Here is a 21,131-nt window from a genome sequence, read left to right on the forward strand (position 1 = left end):
GCATGCCATAATGATGGCTTCCCATGAACGCCACTCCATTACGCCATCGACTGTGACAGGGCAGTGCCGCCTGACCAAGGTAGGGCGCCCCTCAATGGGCGTGCAGTTCTTCGGTCAGAAGCCACGCCGGGAAGGACGTGCAGCGATGATACAGACGAAAGAGCCCATACGGATGGACAGGAAAGGAGGTGACTGACGAGCGACCGACCGAGTGGCAGAGCCACTCCAACTGATTAGAGACGGGACAATAGCTTGACAACCCGTCGCCCAAGAAAACCATCCTGACACAAGCCTCTGCACTCCCGACCGGCCGGGCAGGGCCCGCCGACTGACGAAGATAAAGGACCCCCGGGCAGAACCAAGACACCTCGATAGATATATGTAAACAGGGGGCCCCACCTTGAAGTATAAAAGGGGAAGCCCCCCACGTAGGAGAGTGTTCAACTCCAAGAGATTGAACACACTGCTTGAAGGCTTGTAAGCTCCCCTCTGAACTTTGAGCACCTAGGCTCGAGCAATAGAGTGAGAGAACCACCCCCATACTGGACTTAGGGCATTTTTCGGCCCAAACCAGTCTAAATTCTCGAGTCATTGTGTGCTAGACCATATCCGATCCAATGCACGACACACTAGTAATCGAGTAGTTTGATAGTTGGCCATTTCCCGAGCCGACAGATAGGTTCGAGCACTGGCCGATATCATAATGTTCCCAATTGATCCGATAAGTACCCGCTACTCTATGGAACCAGTTCCTCCATCCAGGGGTGACATTCGGCCAAGATCTGAAGGCGTGGGACCAATCTGAAGTCATGTTGGAGGCCTTGAGGGGGATTCTACCAGTTTCCAGATTAATCATGCTAGTCGGGTCAGGATCGCCCATAGGACCTAGGCAGATCATGCTGGGTTGTTCAAAGAGGGGAATAGTGATTGAGCTCCTAAGGGCCTAACAACAATGACAGAAAAAGTGGAAAGAAGCAGAAGCAACTGTAAGCCGCAAATCAAAATGGAGGCGAAAAAGAGAGGGGTAGGAGATTACTCACATGGGGGATCTCAGAGATGGAAGCCATTGGCGGAGCCTTGAGGAAGTCCTAGTGCTTGAGGAAGATTTGCTCAGAGATATGAGAACGGCGGAGCTGATGAGTTTTTGAGGAGAGAGAAAGAGCTGGATTGCAAAATGGAGGCTGGTGAAAGAGAAGAGGGAGGAGTGCGCTACTGTATTTATAGAGTGACCCCCTAAAGGAAGGGGTTTTGAGTTAATTTGCCGTCTGCGCTGGATACGAGGAACGGCATGGAGCGCTTTTTGAGGTGACCGTTCGGAGAAAGCGATTGGAGTTGGAGAGAATTTCGGAGTAAAAGGGATATTTCACTCCGAAATTGGGGGGCATGTGTTGACGCCATTTTTTGACATGCGTCAAAAGAGAGATTAAAAGGAAAGGAATGCCAGTTTAAGGAATGGTGGTGGGTATGCCAAGAAGGATCGGTCATGATTCGTTGCCGATTGGGAGTCCCAACGGTCAATGAGATGATCGGATTGGTCATATCTTGAACGGCGCCGGTTTGGAAGGCGGTATCTTTATTTGTTAGAGATAGTTTTATTATTAAAGTCTGAATTGTATTTGCCGTGATTGGCTGGGCTTTGTTAGCGTGGGGTATAAATATCAGCCCCCGATCATTGTAGAAGATTGATACACATCCAACAAACACAACTCTACTTTTCCTGCAATTTGCTTTTTTCGTCGGTGGCTTCACTATTTTCTTTTTCGCGAGTTCTTTCAAGCCGATCAAGGACGCCTCACATTCGAGCGACTTGGTTTGCTGGTAAGTGTTCGTTTACCGAGTAAATCTAAGCTTTAGTTTCCATGTGTATCGTTGTGGCTTCGTTCAGATCTATTCAAAAGTTATTGAATTTATCTAAACTTTGATCTCTGGCGCATCGCTGTTTTCTCGTTTAGATCTATTCACAATTTATTCGGTTCATAACCTGTTTAATTGGCTGTTATTTCTCTTGCTATCACGTTAAATCTTGTAAAGCAGATTAGATTTGTTGTGAGCTTAGCTTTATTTAGATCCATACATTCGTGGGTTTGTACACTGTCTTTTGGCACGTGTGGTTTTAGATCTAGCCGTCTGTTGCACACCGGTATTGGCAGCTTCTTGCCAATTCCCTTTAGATCGCTTTTAATACACATCTATCTTATCCAATTTGTTGTCGTTTTCTGTATCGGCAGTGCCATGCCGATACGACGCGTGAGAGTTATTCGGAAATCTAGCCGCTCTCAAATTTGATGGTTTGTTGATTCCTTGTCAATTTACAGGTCAAATTGACTGGCACGATTTGGTTTGAATCAAGTGCAGTCCGAGCTTGGCGTACGGTGCTCTTGGGATTGGTGTGTGATCGTTTCGCGTCAACAATAGTATTCTCTACAAGGCAATAAAAATATTTTCATAGAGTATTCTAGAATTAGTAATAAAAAAATTAGAAAACCTTGTAATACTTAGGAATCTCTAGAAGGGGAGACACATGTCACCACCCAGCTTCATCTGTTGATAGGCTCTGTCACCAGGAAGCGAGAAGTTGGCTCTGCAGTCGAAAGATTCTTATATACTAAGTAGCTAGAAATTGAAAAGACTAACCGACTATAGAGTGAGTTGGTGTGTCTTAGGTGTTGGTCCTCAGCTTATTGGTATTAGGGTCACCTCGGTTCCCAAAAATATCATTGTCACCAACGTAACATTCGTAACAATAAACCACATTCAGAACATAAGCAACTGATGAGAGCAATGCGAGTATACAGATGTAAGTATTTAGGGAGCATTAGCATGTGTGTGTATATATAAATATAAAGAAATGATCCAATCACATATAGTCACTGAGTTTTGATGATCCTGGGTACCTTTCAACTACTAGGCAAAACTATAGCAATAGATCTTTGTAGTATAGAGTTACGGACTCAAAACTTCCTGGAGCAGCGATAGTTCCGTAAAGATAACTCACAAAAACACTAGCAATAGATCTATACAACATGCGGTTTTATGGACTCTAAACTTCGTGATCTAGCGATAGTTCCCTGATGACGACTCACTTTGCGTTGCCCTTTCCATCCAGGCTTGCCGGAGATGTAGAAGATGTTGACGCGGAGGACCTGTCCCTTGGCGTGGGAGCTTGGGCCAGAGCTGTTGTCGGAGCTGTGGCCGGAGCTCTTGTCATCGGAGCACGGGTCAACCTCGGGGAACGTGACTGCCCAGTCAAGGCACTTGTGGACGCAAGCACTATACTCGCCGACCTGATCCTTTGAAAGCTCATAGGCGATGTCGCTCCTCAAAGCCTGGCGTGCCGCTCTCTCCAGGTTGTTATAGAAGTAGCCGGCGAGGCGGATGAGATGAGGTGGGACATGCGCGATCTGCGGTTAAGATTCGAGAAAAAAACACACATACATCGGGCCGGGGGGTTCGGCCGGGCCGGACCGAGCCGTGTCCTTCATGTGAGTTGGCTGGCTTCCTTTTTATTTTATTATTTTAATTCCAAATAGTATCCCGAGCTGGACCGGGCCGTGTCATTCATCGCTTGTTGTTGTCCATTGATAGCCATTATTCTTACCTTAATTAGAATGGGTTGTCATGTCGTCGTGGATGCATCTGGAAAACTGATTGTCTTGGGCCGTCCTAACTCCTAACAGCCATAATCCAAGCCTAGGAGGGGGTATTTTTTTCTCGTGAGGAGAGTGATATCTAAACTTCAGTCATTAAGGCTTATATCATGTTTTTTATATACTCCACTGTAGCTGTTTAAGTATGATATGATGCACTTGATCACTATTAGCAAAAAACACCCCTAATTTGGACCGTGGCAAATAATCATGATACAGTATAAAGCCCCCTAAACTAGATCGGGATATTTAATCACGATCCAATATCTTACAGTTAACCCCTAAATTCAATCGCGATTAATCATTTTGCATAAAAACCTCTGTACTAGATACAATTTTGTGCGGTTTAGTTTTTCGCTATCACTTCGATGGCGATTAGGGATGGCAATTCCACCCGCGGATGCGGGTATCCGCGGATTTTAAACCCGATGAATGCGGGTGCGGGTCTGATATTTCACCCGTGGGTGGACCCGCACCCGCATATTGCGGGTGCGGGTGCGGGTGCGGATTTGAGATTTCACCCGCGGGTGGACCTGCATCCGTCCGGAAAAAAACTACAACCCAACCTACTTAGATAAGGTCCATCCCAACTATCATAACTAAAAAATGAGCACATAATTTATGAATTTATTGTTAGTTTGTCCTTATTACTTTGAACTAATGGATTTGTTGCTAGTTTGCTCTTATTACTTATAGAAATGTGTTATTTGACTGATTAAATTGATGAATTTGTACATTTTTATTATATATGTTGTTAGACCCGCGGGCACCCAAAACCCGCCCGAAATCCGCGGGTGCGGGTGCAGAAATGCACCCGCGGGTTTGCTCGCGGGCGGGTTTTTTCCAATCCCGCGGGTTTGCCTGCGGGCGGGTTTTCGCCAAACCCGCACCCGCACCCGCGGGTGCCATCCCTAATGGCGATGGCTCCCCTCCACAGCAGTCGACGCAGATGGCGGCCTTTGCCTTCGTTGGAGACATGGAGATACCAGCGGGCCGAGCCTGGCGGTGCACGAGGGTCTCCTGCTGCTCTTGCCTCATCTCGTGGCCCTTCTCGTCCTTTTCTCTCTGCTATTCATAGCTGCTCTTACCTCACCTCGTGGCCCTTCCCGTCCTTTTGTCCTTTTCTCTGCACTATTCACGGCTCATCCATGCTCTGCTCTCTCTCTCCGCCCGATCTCCACCTATCGAAACCAATAAAACTTGGCCCTTCGAGTGGTTTCAAACATGGTTTTGTATTTAAAAAATTAAAAAATCTAATCTGATCTAAAAAATAAAACTAATTTATTTAAATTAGAAAAATATGAAACGGTTACCAAAAAATTCTAAAAATATAATATATCTATTATTATATATTTGAATCTTATTTATTCAAAAATAATTTAGTGTCCTGCCAAGCTTTTCAAAAAAAAATTAGTGTCACAATTGCAATAGGTATCATTATTTTAAAGCTGTAAGTATGGATGTTCAAAATTAGTCGGTGATTGTCTGGAGCATTGCTCTAATGGATTCACTACTTACAAGAAAAAGGTTTCATAAACATTAAAAAATATTTGCACTATTCTAACCCTTCATCTCTTCTCTACTACTAAAATCTCTACCTCTACTGCTAAAAAGAAGCTAAGAAGCTTGGCTGACGTTTTTTCGTCCTCCCCCCATGCTTAGTCGTCCGTCCTCGGACGGTCGATGATCGCCCGGTCAACCATCGTCCCCGTCCATGAGATCTTCGTTGTTCAGCGCCTGCCCACCCGCCCGCAAATCACGTCGCCTGCACATCGCCTGCTCGCCTCCCCATCGCCCTTCCCCTCGTGACCCCGCCGCCTGCCCTCGACGCCGCCTTTCCCTCGCACACAGCGACCAGGCCGGTGGTGCACAGCGCGGCGTCCCGGCCGCTTGGCTTCTATGCGGCCAGCAGCCCCGACGCCGCCTGCCCCTCACGACCCTTCCGCCGCACCTCCCTCGGACGCCGCCACACCCCGATGCTGCAGATCCACCTCCCCGTGCCCACGTCGTTTCACACTGCTCTTCCACGTAGTTCAGAAGGCCTGGAGAGTTTCTTCTATACTCCAAGCTGATCTCAAGGTTGCTTTTGATTTATCTGCAGTGTTTACTTCTGATTTTATTAAATTATTACCTCAGAATTCTTTTTTCTACTGAATTGATAATTGATGTCGCTGACTAGAAGGAGATGTCAAAAGAGAAATGTTCAGTGAGGAAAGAGTGGCAAAAGAAGAGTTATCTTTTTTCTTCTGATTGATTCTAAATCTACCCTTCTTCCTCTGAACCTGCTTCCTTTTACTGAACCTGCTCTTCTTCCTCTGAACCTACCCCTTTTATTGAGCCTTAGCAGAGCAGCACAACTGCTCACAGATGCAACGAGCTTGCATTGGGTTCATGGCCTCGCCCAATATGCTTGGCCCAATCATGGAAACCGACGGATTGAATTATCCTGTTGCAAGCTAATGTTTGGTTTTGAAGGAGATTTTGGGCAAGGTGTCATGCGTTTGAAGTGATAATCAGCACCGGTGAGTTATACTGAATTTTAATTGTGTTTGGTTATCTCAATTTGGACCCGCGAACTGTCGATAGTTGTTTATAGTTCAGTTTGTATTACTCACATTATTTGGTGGTCCTTAGTTTATGAACAATCCTCTTGCCATTGCACTGTTAGGCCCTTCCTTTCATGCATCTGCACAAAGTTTTCGAGGTAACATTCTTGATATAATATGGTTGCATCTTTTGTTCTCCTAAACAGACCCCTTTCTTATATAATGCATTTGGTTCTTGCAGATTCAAGCCAATTTTCAAGTTTTCGTTTGTTGTCAAGTAAGGGTAGAATATTCTTACACTTATAAGGCATACCTAAATGGCTTGGTTCAATATGTTGGTTTCATAAGTTGTGAGTTGGGACAACTATGGCGTGGCAATGTTGTTGCTCCTAACATATGAGCTGCCTAACTACCCGGATCATGCTGGTTGTCATGTCACTACGAGAGTGGGGCACGCAGATCTGCGGAGAGCATTGCCGGAGCTGACTGATACGGTGGTGACCGAGCATTGCCTATAAAACACGACCATAGATGCAAGAATGATTGAAATATTATGTGTGATATCAGTATATTTTTCTATATTTGGAACTAGACAATTGGTCATCAGTTCTAAAAGACTATTGTTTAAGGAGTGCATTGCTAATTGTGTTGGTCTTTCTATTGATACTCAGTCCAGAATCATGCTAAGAGTAGTTGACATTACATTTTAAATCAGCTGTTTGAGTGATCTCCCACTAAGTACAAAGCATATTCTTTGAAATATATTTATTTTCTTTATACGTTGTGTTATTTAGGTCCTTTTCATGACATGAGATTCAATATTTGTTTTGCCCGTAGCAACGCATGGACACGGACCTTAGTACTCAATGAAGAGACAACCTGCTGCACACCTTTCTGTAGTATACTCCTATCTGTAGCACACCTAATCAGATTACTAGTACTAATCCTCCCATTTAACTAGCCATCATTATCTTTCCATTTTCAAGGTGGGCACCATGCGTTAATGTCAACGATATGACGGTACACGAAGCTGGCCAATCACGCATGCTTGACTAATCTGACCGTCATTTTGAAACTTTACCAATTTAGTAGCTCGTAAAAGTTTCCATAAGTGATACTCCCTCCATACTCAAAAAACATGACATTTAGGACAGCGACATAGTCTCCAAAACACAACTTTGACTTCTTATTCCTCTAAAAATATTTATCAAAAAGTGATATATGTATACTTTCATAAAAATATTTTTCAAAACAAATCTATTCATATAATTTTTACATTTTCAAACTCAACAACTTGAGAGTTATTTATGATTTATATTCTCAAGGTTTGACTCAAACTTTATCTTAAACATCATATTTTTTGGATATGGAGGGAGTAAGTCGCAGTCTCATGACAGTTCAAACAATGTCGTGAATTCATGCCCGAAAGGTGATGGGTCCAGCTGCTCGTTTTCTGTGGCGAGGTCCTCGGGCCCTGTTTAGATTTTTATCCTTAAACTCCGTAAACATAAAAAAAATATCACATCGAATGTTTTGATAAATGCATGAAGTACTAAATGATGTCTATTTATAAAACTTTTTGCATGGATGGGCTGTAAATCGCGAGACGAATCTAATGAGCATACTTAATCTATAATTTGCAACAGTGATGCTACAGTAACCATCTGTTAATCATGAATTAATTAGTACCATTAGATTCGTCTCGCAATTTACAAACCATCTGTGCAAAAAGTTTTATAAATAAACTTCATTTAGTACTTCAAATTAATAAGATTCCTTTACAAATTTTTTACATGTAAACAACTAAACAAGCGCTCAGTGTCCAGAGTCCATTGCTTTGCTGGCTCCTGGACGTCCATCCGACGGACGGGCGTAAGGCTTTCTCCAATCATTCCCCCATCCAACTCCCCCAAACGTACTATTTACTATATTTTACTACTTCCCTCCAAAAGATTCCTCCCCCTATAACTCTTTCTCTCCAACCATTCCCCCATATCTATTCTCTCTATATACTATCACTCATTAACTAACTATTTATTTATCGTTTTTTGAATTTAAAAAAATCATACAATATTTATACTGTCATAATACGCATTATCATCATGTTACGGGACTCAAACAGAATTAATATCGCGAAAAAACAGTGTAATTAGAGATATAGAGGGAGTTGAAACTCATTTTATATATGGAGAGAGTTTCAACTCTCCTGTGTATATAAGGGGAGCTGTGGGGGGAGCCATTGGAGGGCTCGCTCCCCAAGAGCCCCCCTACGTAGGGTGGAGGGCCATTTACAGGGACCGTTGGAGGTCGCCTAACAAAGCAGTTGCCGGCCTTGCGCCCTTTCGCCATCGCCGTCGCACGCTGATTCGCCACGGAGGCAGGCACGGGCTGGCGGAGAAAGCCCGGCGCGCCGTGCCCAGAAGGTCAGAGCGTCAACATCTGCGGACCACGCCTCGCCGCCGTCGCCGGGAGTTGTTTGTTCCTTTTTATATTCATTCATTCAGACTGCCCTCGCTAGTCCCCCCTTCAGGCTTCAGCGCTCGAACCCCCATTTCCTCTCTGCTCCCGGCCTCGGCGAGCTCGTCGCTCCCGTGGGTGGAAGGGAGGGATGGACTGGCTGGAGAAGAGCCTGCGGGAGGACTTCGACCTCCCGGCCAAGAACCCTTCCGAGGAGGCGCAGCGGCGATGGCGCTCCGCCGTCGGCGCCCTCGTCAAGAACCGCCGCCGCCGCTTCCGCATGGTGGCCGACCTCGACAGCCGCAGCCAGAACGAAGCCCACCGGCGATCCATCCAGGTACTGCTTTGTCGCCGATGCTAGTTAGTCCGTAGCCAACCTTCGCCACTCTGACTGCTTCCATCTGACTCTCCATAGTAGAACATTGCTCCGCCGATCTCTTTAATTTCCCTCCTCTGCTGCATCTCCTTAGCAGCCAGCACGTGACGCTTTCTGCATCTGTAATTTTTTTAGACCTTTTCAAGTCCACCATACCCACTCTGCCTGCCTTTCCCCACCTTGGAATAATTAAACCATTTTCGCCTAACTGCATCTGATTCATCTTTATCAGTGTATACTAGAGTGAAGTGGAATGGTTACCAGTTGGTCTTGTCTAGCCATCACATAAACAAACGGCACAGAAAAATTCTCTAACTCAAAGGTCTGTGCCTGAATATTCAGCTAGTTGGTATAAATGCAAGTTGTTAATAAACCTTCAGGAAAATAAAGTCGGAACTTTTCTGTTGCTGCTTCACAGTGCATAGGCCCAGTTTGGTTTTGTAGCGCGCTAGTGAATAGTGACACTTTGACCGCTTATTACGGTGTCAAACAAAGTCAGTTTACAAAATCTCGCATGCATGAAATACTAAATGAAGTCTATTTATAAATTTTTTTTAGGGATGGGTGTAACTTTTCGTGACGAATCTAATGACAGTAATTAGTCGATGATTGGCTACAGTGATGCTACAGTAACCATCCTCTAATCACACGGTCAAAGGCCTTATTAGATTCTTCAAGGTCACTAGCGCGGGGGTTCTGGAGTTGGTTTTGTAAACTGCCTTTGTTTGACACCGTAATTAACGGTCAAAATGGCACTATTCATTAGCACGCTAAAATCCTAGCGCGAACCAAACGATGCCATAGTTTGAGGTCGTTGTCCATAATTCAACTTTTTCTGTTTGTTGGACTCGGAGAATCCAGCGTTTTGTCTTGAGGTATAATGGCTTAGTATACGTGCTCTACTTTTGGCGCATAGGGTGGGTGCAAAACTGCACATCCATTTCTGTAAAAAAAAAGAATGCTATTGTCTATTAGTAAACTTCAAGCATCTTATATTCGTGTGGTAGCTTGTATCTCTTATGCTACATGCAAGGAGGAAAGAACTACTTTCTTATATGCAGGTAATGAACACCTTTTCATTCTTTATTTTCTCCGGCAGGAAAAAATCTGGCTTGCCCTTAATGTGCAGAAGGCTGCGATCACCTTCATCGATGGTATTACATTTACATAACTTCTGGTGTTACTGATTTGTTTGTTGCTCTACTAACTCCATCTAACTTGTGAACCTCTGATGGTGAAGGTGCCAAACATAAAGAGTACCGTCTGACCGATGATATTATCAAAGCTGGATTTTCCATCAATCCAGATGAACTGGCATCGATAACAAGCAAGCATGATGATAAAGCATTGAGGATGCATGGTGGGATAGATGGAATATCCAAAAAGATCCGCTCAACATTTGACGGTGGTGTATCTGCTAGTGACTTGGATACAAGACAAAACATCTATGGTGTCAATCGCTATGCAGAGAAACCTTCAAGAAGTTTCTGGATGTTTGTCTGGGATGCATTGCAGGACATGACTCTTATCATTCTTATGGTATGTGCTTTGATATCTGCTGTAGTTGGTCTGGCATCTGAAGGTTTTCCCAAGGGCATGTATGATGGCTTGGGCATAATACTCAGCATTTTGTTGGTTGTGATGGTTACTGCTATCAGTGACTACAGACAGTCGCTTCAGTTCAAGGAGCTAGACAATGAAAAGAAGAAGATATTTATCCATGTAACCAGAGATGGCTCTCGACAAAAGATCTCTATATATGACTTGGTGGTTGGTGATATCGTTCATTTATCAATTGGAGACAAAGTACCTGCTGATGGACTGTACATTCATGGATACTCCCTTTTGATTGATGAATCCAGCTTGTCAGGTGAGAGTGACCCAGTTTATATTTCTCAAGATAAGCCGTTCATCTTGGCAGGAACCAAAGTTCAGGATGGATCAGCTAAGATGATGGTAACTGTTGTTGGCATGCGCACTGAATGGGGAAGACTTATGAGCACGCTGAGTGAAGGAGGGGAGGATGAGACGCCATTGCAGGTTAAACTAAACGGAGTTGCAACCATCATTGGGAAGATTGGCCTGGTGTTTGCCACATTAACATTTGTAGTCCTGATGGTTAGATTCCTTATTGAAAAAGGTTTAACAGTTGGTTTGTCCAAATGGTATTCTACTGACGCATTGACCATAGTGAACTACTTCGCAACAGCAGTCACTATTATTGTTGTTGCTGTTCCTGAAGGGTTACCTCTAGCTGTTACTTTGAGTCTTGCATTTGCAATGAAAAAACTAATGAATGATAAAGCACTTGTAAGACATCTTTCAGCTTGTGAGACAATGGGATCTGCTGGTACCATCTGCACGGATAAAACAGGAACTTTGACTACTAACCATATGGTGGTTGACAAGATATGGATAGCTGAGGTTTCAAAGTCAGTTACCGGTAACAATACTTTGGAAGCTTTGAATTCTGTCATTTCTCCAACCACATTGGGCCCATTCTTGCAGGGCATTTTTGAGAACACCAGTGCAGAGGTAGTCAAAGAAAAGGATGGTACGCAAAATGTTTTAGGAACTCCAACAGAAAGGGCAATATTTGAATTTGGCTTGAAACTGGAAGGAGGGTGCAATGCTGAGGATAGGGCCTGCACCAAGGTTAAGGTTGAGCCTTTCAATTCGGTTAAGAAGAAGATGGCAGTGTTGGTATCATTGCCGAATGGTACTTACCGTTGGTTCTCCAAAGGTGCTTCAGAAATTATTGTGCAGATGTGTAACATGATGGTTGATGCTGATGGAAACAGTGTTCCCTTATCAGAAGCTCAAAGAAAGAACATCTTGGATACTATCAACTCTTTTGCTTCAGATGCATTGAGGACACTGTGCCTGGCATATAAAGACGTGGATGATTTTGACGATGATTCAGAGAGTCCGCCAAGTGGTTTTACTCTAATATCCATCTTTGGCATCAAAGATCCTGTGCGCCCAGGAGTCAAGGATGCTGTGAAGGCCTGCATGTCTGCTGGTATCATTGTGAGAATGGTGACTGGTGATAATATTAATACAGCTAAAGCTATAGCCAAAGAGTGTGGAATATTGACTGATGATGGCATAGCAATAGAAGGACCAGATTTCCGTAACAAGAGCCCGGAAGAGATGAGGGACTTGATACCCAAGATTCAGGTGCATTTTGCTTCCCCCAGCCTATATGTACACTAATATCTAGCAACAAATTTTAATTATCAATTCTCATTTGCAGGTTATGGCTCGTTCGTTACCATTGGACAAGCACACCCTTGTGACAAACTTGCGAGGTATGTTTCATGAGGTGGTTGCTGTGACTGGCGATGGTACGAATGATGCTCCAGCATTGCATGAAGCAGATATCGGGCTTGCTATGGGCATAGCAGGCACAGAGGTACTTTATTATTACGCATTCATGCATGGACGTGGCATTAGCAGGAACTGATTAAGTCAAGGCGGAATACATAGATAGTGATTCTAAGCTTGAAAAGTTTGTAGAAGTAATTTATTAGTTCCATTTTCAACTCTGCGATTCAAATAGTTTGTTTCTATGTCAACACAGAAATCATCATTAAATATCAATCTCTGCCATTCTTTTTGTTTAAACCTCTTGCTGACTGGATACATAGTTGGTCATATTAGAAGTTTATAACTCCTGACTTGCACAAGCTTGTCCTTCAGCGACTATCCATGATCATCGAAAGATAATGGTATAACCTAACACCTCTACAGGTAGCCAAGGAAAGTGCTGATGTGATAGTACTTGATGACAATTTTACAACTATAATCAATGTCGCAAGGTGGGGTCGTGCGGTTTACATAAACATCCAAAAGTTTGTGCAGTTCCAGTTGACTGTCAATATTGTTGCTTTAGTCATCAACTTTATCTCAGCATGCATCACAGGTGCGGACATCATCTATAATACTCTTTCTACGCTGCCATGTTTGTTCCATTAGTGATTGTTGATGTACACTATTCACTTAACAATGCTTTTGATTTTTGCCCTGCAGGGAGTGCTCCTCTCACAGCAGTGCAGTTGTTGTGGGTCAATGTAGAGAATTGGCAAACACCACACACCCTAGGAAGGGGGGGTGACCTTTCATTATATAGGCCGTATAGGCTTGGGTTACAAGAAACACAATACAAGCACAAATACAACTCTATATATCTAACACCCGCCCACAGTCGCAGGGGAAGCCTGTCGAACTCCAAGACTGGATCTAAAATCAGTAAACAACTGTACAGGAAGACCCTTAGTCATAATGTCAGCAAACTGATGTGAAGATGGCACATGAAGAACACGAACTTGTCCCAAAGCCACCTTCTCGCGGACGAAGTGAATGTCAATCTCGATGTGCTTCGTTCGTCGATGATGGACAGGATTGGCTGTCATATAAACAGCACTGACGTTGTCGCAGTAGACGAGCGTAGCCTTCGAGAGAGAAATGTGAAGCTCCTGAAGCAGCTGACGCAACCAGCAACACTCAGCCACAGCATGGGCCACAGCCCTGTACTCAGCCTCAGCACTAGAACGGGACACTGTAGTTTGTCGCTTGGATGACCACGAAACCAAAGTGTCGCCAAGAAAAACACAGTATCCTGAAGTAGATCGCCTGGAGTCAGGACAGCCAGCCCAGTCTGCATCTGTGTAGGCTGTAAGTGTATCAATCGGTCCAGCGCCGATATGAAGACCAGAAGTCAGCGTGCCCTTCACGTATCGTAGGATACGTTTCACGAGCGCCATATGAGGCTCGCGAGGATCATGCATAAAGAGACAGACTTGCTGAACAGCATATGCAAGATCAGGACGAGTGAGAGTAAGGTACTGTAAAGCCCCCGCCAAACTCCTGTACTCAGAGGGATCAGCAACTGGTGTTCCATCTGTAGCTGAAAGTTTCGCCTTGGTGTCAACTGGCGTCGTCGTAGAGTGACACTCACTCATACCAGCACGCTGAAGGAGATCCAAGGCATACTGACGCTGTGATAGAAACAAACCATCTGAAGAACGAGTAACTGATATACCCAGGAAGTGATGAAGAGCCCCAAGATCAGTCATAGCAAACTCAGTGTGAAGACGACCAATAATGTCATGAAGCAGACCAGTAGAAGAGGCAGTCAGCACAATATCATCCACATATAGTAACAAATAAGCAATGTGGGCGCCATCCTTGTAGATGAATAAGGATGTGTCAGAGACCGAGGCGACAAATCCAAGCTGTTTAATGTATGTAGCAAACCGTTGGTACCAAGCACGAGGGGCCTGCTTCAGGCCATAAAGCGACTTTTGTAGAAGGCAAACATGATCAGGAAGGGCTGGATCAACAAAACCTGGAGGCTGCTGGCAATAAACTGTCTCATTAAGATGACCATGGAGAAAAGCATTCTTGACATCCAGTTGATGAATAGGCCAGTGGCGAGAGGCTGCAATACTCAAAACTGTCCGGATGGTACCTGGTTTAACAACCGGACTGAATGTCTCATCATAATCAATGCCATGCTGCTGAGAGAATCCCCGAACAACCCAACGAGCTTTGTGACGAGCAAGGGAACCATCAGAATGATACTTATGCTTGAAAATCCACTTTCCTGTCACAACATTAGCACCAGGGGGCCGAGGAACAAGACGCCAAGTACCATTGTCAATTAGGGCCTGAAACTCATCTGCCATAGCTGCTCGCCAACTGGGATCAGCAAGCGCACTGCGATAATTGCTCGGAATAGGAGAAGCAACGACATGATCAACAGACAAGTTCCGATAATTGACAGGCTGTATGGTACCAGACTGAAGACGAGTCAGCCGTCGGAGAGTAGGCGGTGGTGAAGAGCCGCGCATCGGCTGAGGAGGAGGCGCAGGCGGCTGAAGTCCAGCAGCTGTAGCACCATACCGTCGAACGGGGAGGGGACCGTTGACGGGACGACGACTGTAGACAGTGCCGAAACGACCAGCCCGAGCAGCAGGCCCTGCAGCAGGCGCAGGTGCAGCAGCAGGCCCTGCAGCAGGCGCAGGTGCAGCAGCAGGCCCTGCAACAGGCGCAGGTGCAGCAGGTGCTGCAGCAGACCCTGTAGGCACTGGTGGAGCTGCAGGGTCGCCAACAGGAAGACGCCCGCCCGTAGTCGAAGCAGATCCTGACGGGGGCACGAGACCACGCCCGCCGGGACTAGTAGCAGGGAGCGGCTGCTCAACATCCATGGAGGACGGAGCTGCCGCTGGAGCTGAGGGCGGCTGCTCAACATCCATGGAGGATGGAGCTACCGCTGGAGGTGTAGAACTCAAACGCGTCGAACCTGTCGCATGGTTAGTAGGACAATGCACAATATCCGAAACGTCATCGAGGAGGAAATCCAGAGAGGACTCAGGCAAAGGAGGATCCCGAGCAAAGGGAAAGGAGAATTCATCAAATACGACATGGCGTGAGATGATGACGCGCCTAGTAGAGAGATCAAGGCAGCGATACCCTTTGTGAGAAGATGGATACCCCACAAAAACGCATGCAGTCGAGCGAGGAGCTAGCTTGTGTGGGGAAGTAGCCTGCAGGTTTGGGTAGCAAAGACACCCGAAGACGCGTAAATGATCGTAGGAGGGAGGCGTACGATGAAGGCGCGTATACGGGACTTCACCACCAACGGATGATGAAGGACGGCGATTTAGCAAATATGTGGCTACTGCAAGGGCCTCAGCCCAGTAGGGGGGCGGCATGGATGCATGAATGAGCAGTGTGCGCACGGAATTATTAAGAGTACGAAGGACACGCTCGGCCTTGCCGTTCTGGGGTGAGGTGTAAGGGCAAGAGAGTCGAAACAAGATCCCATGAGCTGCTAGGTGAGTTATGGTGGTCTTATTGACAAACTCAGTTCCATTATCAGCCTGAAAGCATTTAACAGGAAGGCCAAACTGTGTACGAGCGTAGGCAATGAAATCTACTAAGTGACCGTGCACATCAGACTTTCGATGGAGAGGGAAAGTCCAGCAAAAGTGGGAGAAATCATCCAGCAAAACCAAATAATACGAGTAGCCTGATATGCTAGGAACGGGAGACGTCCAAACATCACAATGAACTATCTCAAAAGGAGAAACAGTGTGTGAAGTAGAAGTAGCAAAAGGGAGACGAGCATGCTTGCCAAGCTGACAGGCATGACAAAGCGTGCTGTCTGATTTATTACAGGCTATAGAATGACTGTTTCTAAGTCTAACAATGGCTGAAGACCCCGGGTGACCAAGACGCTGATGCCATAGCGACGACGATGCAGCAAGGAGGGCTTGGGCGGTGCTAGGAGTAGCTGCGGATATGGTGTATAGGTCGCCATCGCTATTGCAGCGAAGAATCACGCGCCGCGTGCTGAGGTCCTTCACAGAAAAACCAAAGGCATCAAATTCTATCGAGCAGCTATTGTCACGGGTGAATTGACGAACAGACAGGAGGTTGCGAACGATAGAAGGAACAATGAGAACATTATTAAGGGCAAAATTTGATGCAGCGGTGGCTAGGACAGAATGACCTCTAGACGTTACGGGAATATGTGAACCATTGCCTACTGAAATAGAAACATGCGAAGCAGGTGAACGAGAGAGAAGTATACCATCCGAGGAGTGCATGTGGGTGGAGGCGCCTGAGTCCATTACCCATGGAGAGGAGCCCTGCAGCTGCATCTGCTGTAGCGCCGCAATGAGACCCGCCTGGTCCCATGTCTGTGTGGGCTGCTGGTACTGCTGCTGCTGGGGTGGGGTGCAGAACTGCAGGGGGGCGAACGCGGTGTAGGCTTGCTGAGGAGCAGGTCCCAGCACGCCCTGACAGCGCCAGGAGCCGCCACCACCAACGGAGGACCAGCCCTGACCGCCGGGAGTGCCCCACGGAGAGAAGCAGACCCACGGGCTGGTGGGAGTAGGCCCGCGGGGCTGCTGCTGCTGGTACTGCTGCTGCTGGGCGCCACCACTTCCATTGCCGCCCTTTTTCCTGCGCCGACGCTGCTGCTGCTGCGGCAACTGAAGATGCTGCTGCTGCTGCGGTTGCTGCTGCTGCGGCGGTGCAGTAGACGAGGATGAACGGCAGGAAGACCCGCAGCCTTTGGTGGCGGCGACCAGCGCTGTAGAGGACAGCACCTTCGCCTCATTGGCCATGCGCAGCTCCTTGAGGGCGAACTGATTAAGGGCTTCATCAAAGGTGATGTCCTTGGTGCCGGCGACGATGTCCTTGGTGTTGCTGAATTTGGGGTGAATACCCCGCAGCAAATTCAGCACCAAGGTGGGCTCGGCGACGGGATGACCAACTTCACGCAGGGCGTCGGCAGCTAGCTTCATCTTCTTGCCAAAATCCATGACGGAAAGATCACCCTGAGTCATGGAGTGGAAGTCCTCGCTCAGGAAGATGGCGCGGGGAGCCTTGTTGGCCTGAAACTTGTTGGAGATGGCAACCCAGAGCTCCCGCGCCGTCTGATTTTCAGCCATGGTGAAGTCAAGAACATCTTGAGAGACGGAGCCGTAAAGCCACGTGCGAATGCAGCAGTCAATCTGCTCCCAAGCGGGATCAGTACGGCGAGGGGGAACGGAGCCGTCGATGTGATGAAGAAGCCCGAACTTGCCGCACATCGCCTTGAAGAAGGCCGACCACTTCCCGTAGTTGGCGCTGTGCAGTTCCAGTTCAAGGGGAACATGGGACTTGACGTTGATCGTAGCGTAGGGGTGGAGGAAGAGGGCGCCTGCTGATGCATCCACAACAGAGGGCATGGAGGGGGCGCCAGAGGAGGGAGAAGACGCCGCTGATGTCGCAGAGGAGGTCGACATGATTGCAGATGCAATCTGGACCACGCAGCAAGAGTCTTCGGCTGGTGTGGTGGGCGTAGGGAAGGAGGAGGGGGGCGCCCTAGGGTTAGGGCGCAGGGGAGAGGTGCTGGGCGCCCAGGGAGGGCGCAGGGAAGGGAAGGAAGGGTGGCGCCGATGGGGAGGAGGCCCCTGGACGGCGGCTAGGGCAGCGGAAGGGAGGGGGGCGCACGGCTGGGCAAGGGGAGGGCCCGGACTCGTGATACCATGTAGAGAATTGGCAAACACCACACACCCTAGGAAGGGGGGGTGACCTTTCATTATATAGGCCGTATAGGCTTGGGTTACAAGAAACACAATACAAGCACAAATACAACTCTATATATCTAACAGTCAATATGATTATGGATACATTAGGAGCTTTAGCTCTAGCTACAGAACCTCCAAATGATGACATGATGAAGAGGCCACCTGTTCGGCGCGGGGAGAGTTTCATTACCAAGGTCATGTGGCGAAATATCATTGGACAAAGTTTATATCAGTTGGTTGTACTTGGAGCTCTCATGTTTGGTGGGGAACGACTTCTGAACATCAAGGGTGCCAATTCCAAATCTGTCATCAATACTCTCATCTTCAACTCCTTTGTGTTCTGCCAGGTGAGTGCACTGTAACTTTTATGAACACACTTTCAGTCATAATGCCTATGGTGTGCTGAAGTTAAAGTTCATTCCAAACGTTCCTTTTTGGCCCCAATCTAAAAATTTATAACATGATTGTCTGCATCCTAAGCCAATATAGTTATGTGGAACCTACATGTTACCATTTCTCTAAGAAAACGAAGGAACTAAGATCTCTGCATTTGAATTCTCTCCCCATATTATTATGTCTGATCAATGATACATATGGTCTGATGATGATCTTTGAATTATGTTACTTCAGGTGTTCAATGAAATAAACAGTAGGGAAATGCAGAAGATTAATGTTTTCTGTGGTATGATCAGCAATTGGATCTTTATCGGAATCATAGCAGTGACAGTCATATTTCAAGTGGTGATCATAGAATTTCTGGGCACTTTCGCCAGCACTGTTCCACTTAGTTGGCAGCTTTGGTTGGTGAGCGTCGGCCTTGGATCCATCAGCTTGATCGTTGGCGCCATCTTGAAGTGCATACCAGTTAAATCAGGTGAAAATTCTTCAAGTCCAAATGGCTACGTTCCGCTACCCAGTGGTCCAGATAACATATAGCTGAAGAAGAGCGATTGACAACGGCAAGGCATTGCATTTGGTAGAATATGCAGTTTCCTGAGGACCCCAAATGCACCACGGCTGCATTATATTTTGAGTTCTGTTTGGGATAATTAATAAACCACTGCCTAGGTTCAGTTTTAACAAATTGTTCTGTGCCTTGTCATGCAATACAACGCATTACATTTGGTATGGGCCATGGAAATAATGTTCTTGACTAATCCAAGTACAATTACTTTGTTCTCGAAAAGAAGCTACACATTTACTGGATTTAGCAAAGTTCAGTTTCAGTGAGCAGTGCACCACTCATGATTGTTCTGTTGCCACCATCCGTGGCTGAACAACGCATCCATAAAGTCGAGTACATACTAACAGAAACATTCATCAGTGTAGGATCTTCGGATCGACACTAAGCTAGTCACTCATTCATGTAATTCTTCTCCAAAACTCCACAACAATGGACGCCAAAACTCCCAGCAATGCTTCAGCTTGCTCCCGTTTCGTCCCTAGGATCATCGCCCTCTTGCGCCGCACCGTCAGCTGGCTGTGGACATGAGAAGGTACTCCGCATCCATTCGTTCATCCTCGCATCTTCAGCGGCATAGCCGAAGCCATAGCCCATCTCTGCAAATTGCTGCCATCCCATGTCTGCGGGAAGCATCTCCAATGGCTCTGGCTCTGGCTCTCCCTTGATGTCTTCGCCGCCATTGATGCCGGTAGGATGGTAACCCACGCCTTGCTCCATCATGGGCTGCAGCTGCCAGGTGCTGGTTGACACCGCCCCGTTATTCACCGGCGTAGTCTGTGACGTGCTGGCATAGGAGCACCCGGCATCGGGCGGCGCCGCCGTCGTCCAGTAACCTGTGGCGGCGAAGTCGTGCTCGTGGTTCAGCGTGCCTCGCTGCCTCTTGGACGACCGGAACTGGACCTCGTCGGTTTCTTCTTGGTGTTCCTCGCCGCCGCCGCCGCCCGCCGCCGCCCTCGGCGTGCGGTGCACCCTGCAGATCACCCTGACGCCCTCGCCGTCGGTGGCCTCGGGCATGCTGGTCCCGAACTCCTCCATGAGCCACGCGCTCTTGCCGCCGGCGGCGTCGCGGTACTCGAAGGTCTGCCGGTACCCGTGGTGGCGGACGGCGATCCGCTTCCCGGATCCGTGCCACGTGCCGCCGCCCCGGACGGCGCGGGTCATCCGGGTGCCGGCGTTGCCGTCCTTCCACCGGGCGACGCAGAGGAAGTACCAGTTGCCGTCGTCGTGGCCGAAGCGCCGGAGCCGCGACGCGAGCGTGCCGGGGTCCGCGCTGTAGACGTCGGCGGCGCACACGACGCCCTCGGGCTCCCCCAACGGCGTCTGGCCGGGGTTGGCCACCCAGGGGTTGAGGTAGCAGCGGATGAGCTCCGGCGCGGTCGGCGTGAAGCGGTAGCACGGCGGCACGTCCGGCCACCGCGCCTGCTCCATCCCTCCTTGTTGCTCCATCCGCGTCCGGTGGCCACGACGAGAGGGGTTTGATCAGGATCTTGGCCGGTGACCTTTCAAGATTTTCGCGCGCGAGATGTGTGTTGCGAATTTGGGTAGGCGAGCATGTGGATCGATGGCACTTTATTTACACCGCTGCGTGTGTCCAGGTCCGGGGATCCGAGTTCGAGTCGTCTTCTTAACCGAGAGGCGTCCGAGATGTGATAGGATTCGGCTTCGCAGAACGCGGCTACGGGTGTTGTTCTTCCATTTAAAAGCTACCACTACACACATCGTGATCAGCAACCGTAACAGTAAAGCCAGTCTCAATATATGGTTTTATTGTATAGTTATCTAGAACAAAAACTAGCTAATCGTATCGGATAAATTTTATGGGAACGAGACTTCTCTCGTATTCTATGAAACTCTTCATTCCCTCTTTGTAAATATATTGCCACATCAGCAAAACTAAATACCCATGAAACTCTCATGAAACTGGTCTAATAGCGCAAAACTTCTCCGCTTATTCGCTGTCTGAAGGCGTGCATTTTTTTTAGCCAGCAATCGAGCTAGTACGATTGTACTAGTAGCACTTGTTTTTTTTTTTGAGGGGGAACTAGTAGCACTTGT

The 21,131-nt window shown here is 47.3% G+C and overlaps 1 protein-coding gene and 1 long non-coding RNA gene across 2 annotated transcripts; both read left to right on the forward strand.

Annotated features, from left to right (window-relative positions):
- Window positions 1-5,310: 5,310 nt before the first annotated feature.
- On the forward strand, window positions 5,311-6,907 carry LOC120685511. The gene is made up of 2 exons (XR_005679609.1): window positions 5,311-6,351; window positions 6,435-6,907. It is a non-coding gene; the product is annotated as an uncharacterized LOC120685511 (long non-coding RNA).
- Window positions 6,908-8,654: 1,747 nt separating this feature from the next.
- On the forward strand, window positions 8,655-19,327 carry LOC120685512 (probable calcium-transporting ATPase 9, plasma membrane-type). Its single transcript, XM_039967493.1, has 8 exons — window positions 8,655-8,987; window positions 10,126-10,180; window positions 10,267-12,206; window positions 12,283-12,441; window positions 12,780-12,951; window positions 13,059-13,099; window positions 18,202-18,459; window positions 18,743-19,327. The coding sequence occupies exons 1-8, from the start codon at window positions 8,802-8,804 to the stop codon at window positions 19,046-19,048; spliced, it is 3,117 nt and encodes a 1,038-aa protein (XP_039823427.1). The 5' UTR covers window positions 8,655-8,801; the 3' UTR covers window positions 19,049-19,327.
- Window positions 19,328-21,131: the final 1,804 nt, after the last annotated feature.

The sequence above is a fragment of the Panicum virgatum genome, chromosome 8N (assembly GCF_016808335.1).
Source record: "Panicum virgatum strain AP13 chromosome 8N, P.virgatum_v5, whole genome shotgun sequence".
In the NCBI taxonomy this organism is placed as follows: Eukaryota; Viridiplantae; Streptophyta; class Magnoliopsida; order Poales; family Poaceae; genus Panicum; species Panicum virgatum.

Coding starts and splice junctions, on each gene's coding strand:
- LOC120685512 (XM_039967493.1), top strand. CDS start 8,802: ATGGACTGGCTGGAGAAGAGCCTGCGGGAGGACTTCGACCTCCCGGCC. Junction 12,442..12,779: donor TGGGCATAGCAGGCACAGAG/GTACTTTATTAT, acceptor ACACCTCTACAG/GTAGCCAAGGAAAGTGCTGA. Junction 13,100..18,201: donor TGCAGTTGTTGTGGGTCAAT/GTAGAGAATTGG, acceptor CTAACAGTCAAT/ATGATTATGGATACATTAGG.